At 50.7% G+C, this 13,855-nt stretch overlaps 1 protein-coding gene across 4 annotated transcripts in view; it reads left to right on the forward strand.

Moving 5' to 3' along the window:
- The window catches only part of CFAP70 (cilia and flagella associated protein 70), a 50,715-nt gene that overhangs the window by 6,387 nt on the left and 30,473 nt on the right, over positions 1–13,855 (forward strand). For 2 of the 4 annotated variants that reach the window (XM_044304008.1, XM_044304011.1), the window contains exons 1-2: positions 10,293–10,517; positions 13,034–13,121. In XM_044304008.1, coding sequence (XP_044159943.1) covers positions 13,044–13,121 — 78 coding nt within the window. In that variant the 5' untranslated portion in view covers positions 10,293–10,517; positions 13,034–13,043. Of the gene's footprint in view, positions 1–10,292; positions 10,518–12,915; positions 12,955–13,033; positions 13,122–13,855 lie in introns of those variants that run through there. The other 2 variants (XM_044304010.1, XM_044304009.1) reach the window with 2 other exon arrangements.

Here is a 13,855-nt window from a genome sequence, read left to right on the forward strand (position 1 = left end):
CCATTTTGACCCTTTTTTCGTTTTGCCTTTTTCCATATGCGACTAATACTTTTTTATATTTCATAGTACGGGCGTTTATGCACGCGGTGATACCCGTGATGTGTATTTTTTTTTTACATTTTTTTATTCTCATTTTGGGGAAAGGGGGGTGATTTGAATTTTTTATTTTTTTATTTATAAAACCCATTTTTTTTTTTTTACACTTTTTTTTTAGTTCCCATAGGAAACTCTAACAAGCGATGATTAGATTGCTATTCTCATAGACTCCAACGCATTAGTGTTTCCTATGGAGCCTGGTATAGACCGGGCAGCAGCCTCTCGTCACTCCGATCACCACACAGGGAGGGGAGACGGAGCATTACCGGAAGCTCGAGCTCCTAGTATTTTGCGTGCTCAGATGCCGTGGTCAGGTTTGACCACGGCATCTGAGAGGTTAAATGTCCGCGATCGGCATTACCACCGGTTGCGGACATAAGGCGCGCGTGTTTGCTGTATGAAATACCAGACCCCCGGTTGCTATGGAGCTGGCGCCTTCTTTAAAGACCCGACATGTGACGTAATAGTACATCACATGTTGGGAAACGGATAATTTCATTTACTTTTAAGAATTCATCTAAACCCTTTTTGAAACTGTCCACTGTTCCTGCTGTGACCACGTCCTGAGGAGTCTATTCCACAGATTCACCGTTCTTACAGTAAAGAAGTTTTGACGCTTCAGGAGACTGAACTTTTTCCTCCCCAATTGGAGGCAGCGCCCCCTCGTCTTTTGAGCACATTTTACATGGAACAGTTTTTCACTGTATTATTTGTACGGCCTATTTATATACTTGTACAGGTTAATCATGTCGCCCCTTAGACGTCTCTTCTCAAGACTAAATAAATTCAATTCTTTTAATCTTTCTTCATAACTCAGACCCTCCATGCCCCTTATCAGTTTGGTCGCTCTCCTCTGTACTCTCTCCAGCTCCAGGGCATCCTTTCTATGGACTGGTGCCCAGAACTGAACTGCATATTCCAGATGAGGCCGCACCAGCGCTTTGTAAAGTGGTAATATCACATCCCTGCCCCGCGGGTCCATGCCTCGTTTAATGCATGACAATATCCTGGTGGCCTTAGAAGCAGCTGATTGACATTGTGCTGTTATTTAATCTACTATCTTCAAGGACACCCAAATCCTTCTCTATAAGTGATTCTCCCAGTGCTACATCCCCCAGGACATATGAAGCACAGAGATTATTACTACCAAGATGCAGAACTTTACATTTGTCCACATTGAACCTCATTTGCTAAGTTGATGCCCAATCACTCAGACTGTCCCAGTCAGCTTGTAGTATATGGACATCTTCCATAGACCGTACAGTTCTACACAGCTTAGTGTCATCTGCAAAAATAGAGATGGTGCTAATAATCCTGTCCTCAATATCATTTATAAATAAATTAAATAATAGAGGACCCAGCACTGAACCTTGGGGTCACCACTTATAACCCCGGACCATTCTGAATAGGAATCATTGACCACAACTCTGGACACGGTCCTTCAGCCAGTTCTCAATCCAATTACAGACTATACTTTCCAAGCCAATAGACCTTACTTTACCTATTAAGCGTCTATGAGGGACAGGATCAAAATCCAGAAACACTACATCCACAGCCGCCCCTCTGTCCAGGCTTCTACTTACCTCACTACATCCACAGCCACCCCTCTGTCCAGGCTTCTACTTACCTCACTACATCCACAGCCACCCCTCTGTCCAGGCTACTACTCACCTCACTACATCCACAGCCGCCCCTCTGTCCAGACTACTACTCAACTCACTACATCCACAGCCGCCCCTCTGTCCAGGCTACTACTCACCTCACTACATCCACAGCCGCCCCTCTGTCCAGGCTACTACTCACCTCACTACATCCACAGCCGCCCCTCTGTCCAAGCTACTACTGACCTCACTACATCCACAGCCGCCCCTCTGTCCAGGCTACTACTGACCTCACTACATCCACAGCCGCCCCTCTGTCCAGACTACTACTCAACTCACTACATCCACAGCCGCCCCTCTGTCCAGGCTACTACTGACCTCACTACATCCACAGCCGCCCCTCTGTCCAGGCTACTACTGACCTCACTACATCCACAGCTGCCCCTCTGTCCAAGCTACTACTGACCTCACTACATCCACAGTCGCCCCTCTGTCCAGGCTACTACTGACCTCACTACATCCACAGCCGCCCCTCTGTCCAGGCTACTACTGACCTCGCTACATCCACAGCCGCCCCTCTGTCCAGGCTACTACTCACCTCACTACATCCACAGCCGCCCCTCTGTCCAGGCTACTACTGACCTCACTACATCCACAGCCGCCCCTCTGTCTAGGCTACTACTGACCTCACTACATCCACAGCCGCCCCTCTGTCCAGGCTACTACTGACCTCACTACATTCACAGCCGCCCCTCTGTCCAGGCTACTACTGACCTCACTACATCCACAGCTGCCCCTCTGTCCAGGCTACTACTGACCTCACTACATCCACAGCCGCCCCTCTGTCCAGGCTACTACTGACCTCACTACATCCACAGCCGCCCCTCTGTCCAGACTACTACTCACCTCACTACATCCACAGCCGCCCCTCTGTCCAGACTACTACTGACCTCATTACATCCACAGCCGCCCCTCTGTCCAGACTACTACTGACCTCACTACATCCACAGCCGCCCCTCTGTCCAGGCTACTACTGACCTCACTACATCCACAGCCGCCCCTCTGTCCAGACTACTACTCACCTCACTACATCCACAGCCGCCCCTCTGTCCAGGCTTCTACTGACCTCACTACATCCACAGCCGCCCCTCTGTCCAGGCTACTACTGACCTCACTACATCCACAGCCGCCCCTCTGTCCAGGCTACTACTGACCTCACTACATCCACAGCCGCCCCTCTGTCCAGACTACTACTCAACTCACTACATCCACAGCCGCCCCTCTGTCCAGACTACTACTGACCTCATTACATCCACAGCCGCCCCTCTGTCCAGACTACTACTGACCTCATTACATCCACAGCCGCCCCTCTGTCCAGACTACTACTCACCTCACTACATCCACAGCCGCCCCTCTGTCCAGACTACTACTCACCTCACTACATCCACAGCCGCCCCTCTGTCCAGGCTACTACTGACCTCATTACATCCACAGCCGCCCCTCTGTCCAGACTACTACTGACCTCATTACATCCACAGCCGCCCCTCTGTCCAGACTACTACTCACCTCACTATATCCACAGCCGCCCCTCCGTCCAGACTACTACTCACCTCACTACATCCACAGCCGCCCCTCTGTCCAGACTACTACTGACCTCACTACATCCACAGCCGCCCCTCTGTCCAAACTACTACTGACCTCACTACATCCACAGCCGCCCCTCTGTCCAGGCTACTACTTACCTCACTACATCCACAGCCGCCCCTCTGTCCAGACTACTACTGACCTCACTACATCCACAGCCGCCCCTCTGTCCAGGCTACTACTTACCTCACTACATCCACAGCCGCCCCTCTGTCCAGACTACTACTGGCCTCACTACATCCACAGCCTCCCCTCTGTCCAGACTACTACTTACCTCACTACATCCACAGCCGCCCCTCTGTCCAGACTATTACTCACCTCACTATATCAACAGCCGCCCCTCTGTCCAGACTACTACTCACCTCACTACATCCACAGCCGCCCCTCTGTCCAGACTACTACTGACCTCACTACATCCACAGCCGCCCCTCTGTCCAGACTACTACTGACCTCACTACATCCACAGCCGCCCCTCTGTCCAGGCTACTACTGACCTCACTACATCCACAGCCGCCCCTCTGTCCAGGCTACTACTCACTTCACTATATCCACAGCCGCACCTCTGTCCAGACTCCAGGCTACTACTTACCTCACTACATCCATAGCCACCCCTCTGTCCAGGCTACTACTTACCTCACTACATCCACAGCCGCCCCTCTGTCCAAGCTACTACTTACCTCACTACATCTACAGCCGCCCCTCTGTCCAGACTACTACTTACCTCACTACATCCACAGCCACCCCTCTGTCCAAACTACTACTTACCTCACTAGATCCACAACCGCCCCTCTGTCCAGGCTACTACTTACCTCACTACATCCACAGCCGCCCCTCTGTCCAGACAACTACTTACCTCACTACATTCACAGCCACCCCTCTGTCCAGACTCCAGGCTACTACTTACCTCACTACATCCACAGCCACCCCTCTGTCCAAACTACTACTTACCTCACTAGATCCACAACCGCCCCTCTGTCCAGACAACTACTTAACTCACTACATCCACAGCCACCCCTCTGTCCAAACTACTACTTACCTCACTACATCCACAGCCGCCCCTCTGTCCAGACTACTACTTACCTCATTACATCCACAGCCGCCCCTCTGTCCAGGCTTCTACTTACCTCACCATATTTATTTATTTTATGCACTTATATAGCACTACTATATTCTACAGCGCTTTACAGACATTAGCATCACACGGTCCCCAATGGGGCTCACAAATACGGGGAGAACATACAAACTCCATGCAGATGTTGTCCTTAGTCGGATTTGAAACGAGGACCCCAGCGATGCAAGACACCACTGTGCTAGCGCGGCCCCGGCTCTGCTCTACTGGCTTTTGGCACCAGGCTCTCTTAGAACCTCATCAGGCATGGAACCAAAAAACTGCCAGAACCTCGGTCTAGTGAAGAACCCAAAAGCCGAGCAGAGACAAGTCGTTCCATGCAGTGGGAAAGTGGCGATAGATACACAAGACAGTATCACACATTGTACATTCAGATACACAGCTCAGCAGACAGTATCACACAGGATAGGATTAGATACACAGCTCAGCAGACAGTATCACACAGGACAGGATTAGATACACAGCTCAGCAGACAGTATCACACAGGATAGGATTAGATACACAGCTCAGCAGACAGTATCACACAGGATAGGATTAGATACACAGCTCAGCAGACAGTATCACACAGGATAGGATTAGATACACAGCTCAGCAGACAGTATCACACAGGATAGGATTAGATACACAGCTCAGCAGACAGTATCACACAGGATAGGATTAGATACACAGCTCAGCAGACAGTATCACACAGGATAGGATTAGATACACAGCTCAGCAGACAGTATCACACAGGATAGGATTAGATACACAGCTCAGCAGACAGTATCACACAGGATAGGATTAGATACACAGCTCAGCAGGACAGTATCACACAGGATAGGATTAGATACACAGCTCAGCAGACAGTATCACACAGGATAGGATTAGATACACAGCTCAGCAGACAGTATCAACACAGGATAGGATTAGATACACAGCTCAGCAGACAGTATCACACAGGATAGGATTAGATACACAGCTCAGCAGACAGTATCACACAGGATAGGATTAGATACACAGCTCAGCAGACAGTATCACACAGGATAGGATTAGATACACAGCTCAGCAGACAGTATCACACAGGATAGGATTAGATACACAGCTCAGCAGACAGTATCACACAGGATAGGATTAGATACACAGCTCAGCAGACAGTATCACACAGGATAGGATTAGATACACAGCTCAGCAGACAGTATCACACAGGATAGGATTAGATACACAGCTCAGCAGACAGTATCACACAGGATAGGATTAGATACACAGCTCAGCAGACAGTATCACACAGGATAGGATTAGATACACAGCTCAGCAGGACAGTATCACACAGGATAGGATTAGATACACAGCTCAGCAGACAGTATCACACAGGATAGGATTAGATACACAGCTCAGCAGACAGTATCACACAGGATAGGATTAGATACACAGCTCAGCAGACAGTATCACACAGGATAGGATTAGATACACAGCTCAGCAGACAGTATCACACAGGGATAGGATTAGATACACAGCTCAGCAGACAGTATCACACAGGATAGGATTAGATACACAGCTCAGCAGGACAGTATCACACAGGATAGGATTAGATACACAGCTCAGCAGACAGTATCACACAGGATAGGATTAGATACACAGCTCAGCAGACAGTATCACACAGGGATAGGATTAGATACACAGCTCAGCAGACAGTATCACACAGGATAGGATTAGATACACAGCTCAGCAGACAGTATAACACAGGATAGGATTAGATACACAGCTCAGCAGACAGTATCACACAGGGATAGGCTTAGATACACAGCTCAGCAGGACAGTATCACACAGGGATAGGATTAGATACACAGCTCAGCAGACAGTATCACACAGGATAGGATTAGATACACAGCTCAGCAGGACAGTATCACACAGGATAGGATTAGATACACAGCTCAGCAGACAGTATCACACAGGATAGGATTAGATACACAGCTCAGCAGACAGTATCACACAGGATAGGATTAGATACACAGCTCAGCAGACCAGTATCACACAGGATAGGATTAGATACACAGCTCAGCAGACAGTATCACACAGGATAGGATTAGATACACAGCTCAGCAGACAGTATCACACAGGATAGGATTAGATACACAGCTCAGCAGACAGTATCACACATGATAGGATTAGATACACAGCTCAGCAGACAGTATCACACAGGATAGGATTAGATACACAGCTCAGCAGACAGTATCACACAGGATAGGATTAGATACACAGCTCAGCAGACAGTATCACACAGGATAGGATTAGATACACAGCTCAGCAGACAGTATCACACAGGATAGGATTAGATACACAGCTCAGCAGACAGTATCACACAGGATAGGATTAGATACACAGCTCAGCAGACAGTATCACACAGGATAGGATTAGATACACAGCTCAGCAGACAGTATCACACAGGATAGGATTAGATACACAGCTCAGCAGACAGTATCACACATGAGAGGATTAGATACACAGCTCAGCAGACAGTATTCACACAGGATAGGATTAGATACACAGCTCAGCAGACAGTATCACACAGGATAGGATTAGATACACAGCTCAGCAGACAGTATCACACAGGATAGGATTAGATTACACAGCTCAGCAGACAGTATCACACAGGAGAGGATTAGATACACAGCTCAGCAGGCAGTATCACACAGGATAGGATTAGATACACAGCTCAGCAGACAGTATCACACAGGATAGGATTAGATACACAGCTCAGCAGACAGTATCACACAGGATAGGATTAGATACACAGCTCAGCACACAGTATCACACATGAGAGGATTAGATACACAGCTCAGCAGTCAGTATCACACAGGATAGGCTCAGATACACAGCTCAGCAGACAGTATCACACAGGATAGGATTAGATACACAGCTCAGCAGTCAGTATCACACAGGATAGGCTCAGATACACAGCTCAGCAGACAGTACCACACAGGACAGGATTAGATACACAGCTCAGCAGACAGTATCACACAGGACAGGATTAGATACACAGCTCAGCAGTCAGTATCACACAGGATAGGCTTAGATACACAGCTCAGCACAGTATCACACAGGATAGGATTAGATACACATGGAAGACTTAGATACTCTGGGTGATTACCAAAGTATCACACAGCACAGGCTTGGATACACACTGTTGGTTACCACATTTTTCTGATATATTTGGCGCAGATTTCACTCCGCCGCGGTTTTCATGGACTCCTCCGGCCGCTCTGTGTTTGCGTCATTAATAAGATCTCAGATTCTCCGCTGCGTTTCCTGGAAAAAAGAAAAAAAAAAAGGGTAAGTTCTAGGTATTAACCCCTTAGATGGCAGCGTTGCTGCGTCGTTCAGCCTCATTACGGTTATTTTTAGGCCATTTTATTAGCGCGTGGCGGCACTTAGGACGACGGCGGCTGCCGGGAGCGTCTGATGGATTTTGGATCATTTTTACGAGAAAATCAATAAGGTGTTTGGAGAAGCAGCAGAGGACAAGAGGTCGGAGATACGCGGAGCCTTCAGCTTCAGAACGTGGAACGAAGGAAATGCGAGCCGGCGAGCCGAGGTGCTCAATAATCCGGCATCTGATACTCCGGAACGTTTCATCCTGTCTTCCTAAAGATTTCTAACGCTCTAATATCCCCCAATATCCCAGGATGCCGCCTGCGAGGGCCCCAGCAATCAGCTGTAATCTATATGGAAGCCCCGCAGCAAGTGATGAGCGTTCCTGCAGCACCCCCGCAGGGGAAAGGCAGTATTACACAGTATTACTGAAATCAATGGCCGCTATGTGCCTGGCCCTCTCTGAACACCCCTCAGGAGCCCCCCTTGTTTATTCAGGTCAGAGTGCCCCCATTAGTTCTTCCGGTCAGAGTGCCCCCATTAGTTCTTCCGGTCAGAGTGCCCCCATTAGTTCTTCCGGTCAGAGTGCCCCCATTAGTTCTTCTGGTCGGAGAGCCCCCATTAGTTCTTCTGGTCAGAGTGCCCCCATTAGTTCTTCTGGTCAGAGTACCCCCATTAGTTCTTCTGGTCAGAGTGCCCCCATTAGTTCTTCTGGTCAGAGTGCCCCCCCCCCCATTAGTTCTTCTGGTCAGAGAGCCCCCCCCCCATTAGTTCTTCCGGTCAGAGTGCCCCCATTAGTTCTTCTGGTCAGAGTGCCCCCATTAGTTCTTCTGGTCAGAGAGCCCCCATTAGTTCTTCTGGTCAGAGTGCCCCCATTAGTTCTTCTGGTCAGAGTGCCCCCATTAGTTCTTCTGGTCAGAGTGCCCCCCCCATTAGTTCTTCTGGTCAGAGTGCCCCCCCCATTAGTTCTTCTGGTCAGAGTGCCCCCCCCCCCGTTAGTTCTTCTGGTCAGAGTGCCCCCCCCCCCCCCATTAGTTATTCTGGTCAGAGAGCCCCCAATAGTTCTTCTGGTCAGAGTAGCCCCCCTCCCCAATTAATTCTTCCGGTCAGAGTGTCCCCCGGTTTGTCCGGTCAGAGAGCCCCCCCATTAGTTCTTCTGGTCAGAGAGCCCCCCCCCCCATTAGTTCTTCCGGTCAAAGTGCCCCCCATCCCATTAGTTCTTCCGGTCAGAGTCCCCCCCCCCCCATTAATTCTTCTGGTTAGAGGGCCCCCCATTAGTTCTTCCGGTCAGAGTGCCCCCCCCCCCATTAGTTCTTCCGGTCAGAGTGCCCCCCCCATTAGTTCTTCCGGTCAGAGTGCCCCCCCCCCATTAGTTCTTCCGGTCAGAGTGCCCCCCCCATTAGTTCTTCCGGTCAGAGTGCCCCCCCCCCATTAGTTCTTCCGGTCAGAGTGCCCCCCCCCCATTAGTTCTTCCGGTCAGAGTGCCCCCCCCCCCGTTAGTTCTTCTGGTCAGAGTGCCCCCCCCCCCCCATTAGTTATTCTGGTCAGAGAGCCCCCAATAGTTCTTCTGGTCAGAGTAGCCCCCCTCCCCAATTAATTCTTCCGGTCAGAGTGTCCCCCGGTTTGTCCGGTCAGAGAGCCCCCCCATTAGTTCTTCTGGTCAGAGAGCCCCCCCCCCCATTAGTTCTTCCGGTCAAAGTGCCCCCCATCCCATTAGTTCTTCCGGTCAGAGTCCCCCCCCCCCATTAATTCTTCTGGTTAGAGGGCCCCCCATTAGTTCTTCCGGTCAGAGTGCCCCCCCCCCCATTAGTTCTTCCGGTCAGAGTGCCCCCCCCATTAGTTCTTCCGGTCAGAGTGCCCCCCCCCCCATTAGTTCTTCCGGTCAGAGTGCCCCCCCCATTAGTTCTTCCGGTCAGAGTGCCCCCCCCCCATTAGTTCTTCCGGTCAGAGTGCCCCCCCCCCATTAGTTCTTCCGGTCAGAGTGCCCCCCCATTAGTTCTTCCGGTCAGAGTGCCCCCCCCCATTAGTTCTTCCGGTCAGAGTCCCCCCCCCATTAATTCTTCCGTTCAGAGTTCACCCCCCCCAATAGTTCTCCGGTCAGAGTCCCCCCTCCTCCCCATTAGCTCTTCCGGTCAGAGTGCCCCCCCATTAGTTCTTCTGGTCAGAGTGCCCCCCCCCCCCCAATAGTTCTCCGGTCAGAGTCCCCCCTCCTCCCCATTAGCTCTTCCGGTCAGAGTGCCCCCCCATTAGTTCTTCTGGTCAGAGTGCCCCCCCCCCCCCCCCATTAGCTCTTCCGGTCAGAGTGCCACCATTATTTTTCAGTCAGCTCTGGCGCCGCTTATTTACAGGGATGAAAAGAATGCAATGGCACAGGTCAGAGACATGTGGAGAACAGCGGAGTGAGGGGGGAGGGCGCAATCTGCTCTACCAGACCGACAACCAACTAATGGTGACATACAGAGAGCAAATACACGTTAATCTTCGGACTACAACTCCCAGTGTCCGGAGAAAGAAGAATCCTGGGAAATGTAGTCTCATTGGTAGCTGCCTGTGTAACCAAGCAACGAGCTGGGCGGCCGTGGAGGATCCTGGGAGATCGTAGCTGGTTGCTAGGAGACGGGAAACGCTGGCCTGTGGAGGATCGGTGATCTGGCGAGCAGAAGTACGGTTCATAGAGCGAGAGCAGCGGCGCCTGTCAGGTGAGAGTGCCGCTCCGGGGGTGACTGCAGCGTGAGACCCGCCTGATAACCTGCCGGACTCCTGAACGAGACCCCCAGCGCCGTGTACATCCTGCACCATAGCATATGTGAGACCAGAGGACCAGCCTCACCTGCATCATACTCCAGAGCTGCACTCACTATTCTGCTGGTGCAGTCACTGTGTACATACATTACTTATCCTGTACTGATCCTGAGTTACATCCTGTATTATACTCCAGAGCTGCACTCACTATTCTGCTGGTGGAGTCACTGTGTACATACATTACATTACTTATCCTGTACTGATCCTGAGTTACAGTCAGCAGAGTAGTGAGTGCAGCTCTGGAGTATGATGCAGGTCAGGCCGGTCCTCTATATGCTATGTTGCTGTCTATAGGACTGTAGGGGGTATATTTTTTTGGTGGCATTTTCCACTTTCATTGCACTCACCTCCATAGAAAAACATCCGCTCATATAGCTGTAGTCCATCATACAGTCATGGGTAACTGCTGCCACCTAGTGTCCATCATACAGTCATGGGTGACTGCTGCCACCTAGTGTCCATCATACAGTCATGGGTAACTGCTGCCACCTAGTGTCCATCATACAGTCATGGGTAACTGCTGCCACCTAGTGTTCATCATACAGTCATGGGTGACTGCTGCCACCTAGTGTCCATCATACAGTCATGGGTGACTGCTGCCACCTAGTGTCCATCATACAGTCATGGGTAACTGCCGCCACCTAGTGTCCATCATACAGTCATGGGTCACTGCCGCCACCTAGTGTCCATCATACAGTCATGGGTCACTGCTGCCACCTAGTGTCCATCATACAGTCATGGGTGACTGCTGCCACCTAGTGTCCATCATACAGTCATGGGTGACTGCCGCCACCTAGTGTCCGTCATACAGTCATGGGTGACTGCTGCCATCTAGTGTCCATCATACAGTCATGGGTCACTGCTGCCACCTAGTGTCCATCATACAGTCATGGGTGACTGCTGCCATCTAGTGTCCATCATACAGTCATGGGTCACTGCTGCCACCTAGTGTCCGTCATATAGTCATGGGTGACTGCCGCCACCTAGTGTCCATCATACACTCATGAGTGACTGCTGCCACCTAGTGTCCATCATACAGTCATGGGTGACTGCTGCCACCTAGTGTCCATCATATAGTCATGGGTGACTACTGCCACCTAGTGTCCATCATACAGTCATGGGTGACTGCTGCCACCTAGTGTCCGTCATACAGTCATGGGTGACTGCTGCCATCTAGTGTCCATCATACAGTCATGGGTCACTGCTGCCACCTAGTGTCCATCATACAGTCATGGGTGACTGCTGCCATCTAGTGTCCATCATACAGTCATGGGTCACTGCTGCCACCTAGTGTCCGTCATATAGTCATGGGTGACTGCCGCCACCTAGTGTCCATCATACACTCATGAGTGACTGCTGCCACCTAGTGTCCATCATACAGTCATGGGTGACTGCTGCCACCTAGTGTCCATCATACAGTCATGGGTGACTACTGCTACCTAGTGTCCATCATACAGTCATGGGTGACTGCCGCCACCTAGTGTCCATCATACAGTCATGGGTAACTGCCGCCACCTAGTGTCCATCATACAGTCATGGGTGACTACTGCCACCTAGTGTCCATCATACAGTCATGGGTAACTGCCGCCACCTAGTGTCCATCATACAGTCATGGGTGACTGCTGCCACCTAGTGTCCATCATACAGTCATGGGTAACTGCCGCCACCTAGTGTCCATCATACAGTCATGGGTGACTGCTGCCACCTAGTGTCCATCATATAGTCATGGGTGACTGCTGCCACCTAGTGTCCATCATATAGTCATGGGTGACTACTGCCACCTAGTGTCCATCATACAGTCATGGGTGACTGCTGCCACCTAGTGTCCATCATACAGTCATGGGTGACTGCTGCCACCTAGTGTCCATCATACAGTCATGGGTGACTGCTGCCACCTAGTGTCCATCATACAGTCATGGGTAACTGCCGCCACCTAGTGTCCATCATACAGTCATGGGTGACTGCCGCCACCTAGTGTCCATCATACAGTCATGGGTGACTGCCGCCACCTAGTGTCCATCATACAGTCATGGGTAACTGCCGCCACCTAGTGTCCATCATACAGTCATGGGTGACTGCTGCCACCTAGTGTCCATCGGGGGAAGTGGCGCCTAGTGACCAGTCTCTGCTGTCACTGTACCGCAGTCATGTTGTCAGCTGTTGGGCCTCCTTCCTTCCTCGGGGTGGCGCTGTCGCAGTGTAAAGTTACAGTCAGCCTTTAACCCTTTCTTCTCAGTTAAGAACCATTGTGATGTTAGCGGTGTATTAGGGAATTGTTGGGTATCCCCCGGGTACCTGGCGCCGCCATACGCCAGGCTGTTAGCGCTCCAGCAGGTAGGGTTTGTTGACACGTGGCAGTGACACTTGTAATGGGACTTGCGTCCTTCATCTCATGCCTCTTATCTCTGCTCAGACCCGTAGCTATGGAGACGGCACTGGAAGACGCGAGGACCCGGCCCCCCGCTCCGGTGCACATCACGGTTCTCAGAGCACATGATCTGGTAACGTCTCACAAATAGCACCTCGCCTGTTAACCCTTCGCCGCACTGACTGATTTGTATCTCTCACACATTGGAAATGAAATCGTGAACTGAATTGAAAAGTGACTCCCGGTCCCTGGAGCTGCGACCATGGGGGGCGGGGAGGACCTCAGTGCCACGTCTCGGGGTCCTGTCTCATAGACGCCCATGGACTTGATAACATGTTCTGCCCCCACATTCTGCAGTCTGGGACCACCCAGATATTGTAATGGCGGGGCAGTCCAGGAAGCACACAGCGAATTTATACCTGATGGTCCTGAGGTTCTGCAACGGCTAACCTGAGAGGCTAACCCTGAATAGTGCTAGTCATCGAGAATGACTTAGTCTAGGGCTAATGACAGTGGTTTACAGGTTATTACATCTCAACTACTCTGGTGGGTTAGGGTAAAGAAGGGGTTAATGGCAATAATTGGGATTTTGGTTAACATTCCTGGTGGTCTGTGGTACTGAAGATGTTAAAGATAATTTTCCTGGTGGTCCAGGGTAGTGAAGGTGTTAATGATAATCTCCCTGGCGGTCCAGGGTAGTGAAGGTGTTAATGATAATCTCCCTGGTGGTCTAGGGTAGTGAAGGTGTTAATGATAATCTCCCTGGTGGTCTAGGGTAGTGAAGGTGTTAATGATAATCTCCCTGGTGGTCCGGGGTAGTGAAGGTGTTAATGATAATCTCCCTGGTGGTCTGTGGTACTGAAGATG

This window comes from Bufo gargarizans, chromosome 8 (genome assembly GCF_014858855.1).
Source record: "Bufo gargarizans isolate SCDJY-AF-19 chromosome 8, ASM1485885v1, whole genome shotgun sequence".
NCBI lineage: Eukaryota > Metazoa > Chordata > Amphibia > Anura > Bufonidae > Bufo > Bufo gargarizans.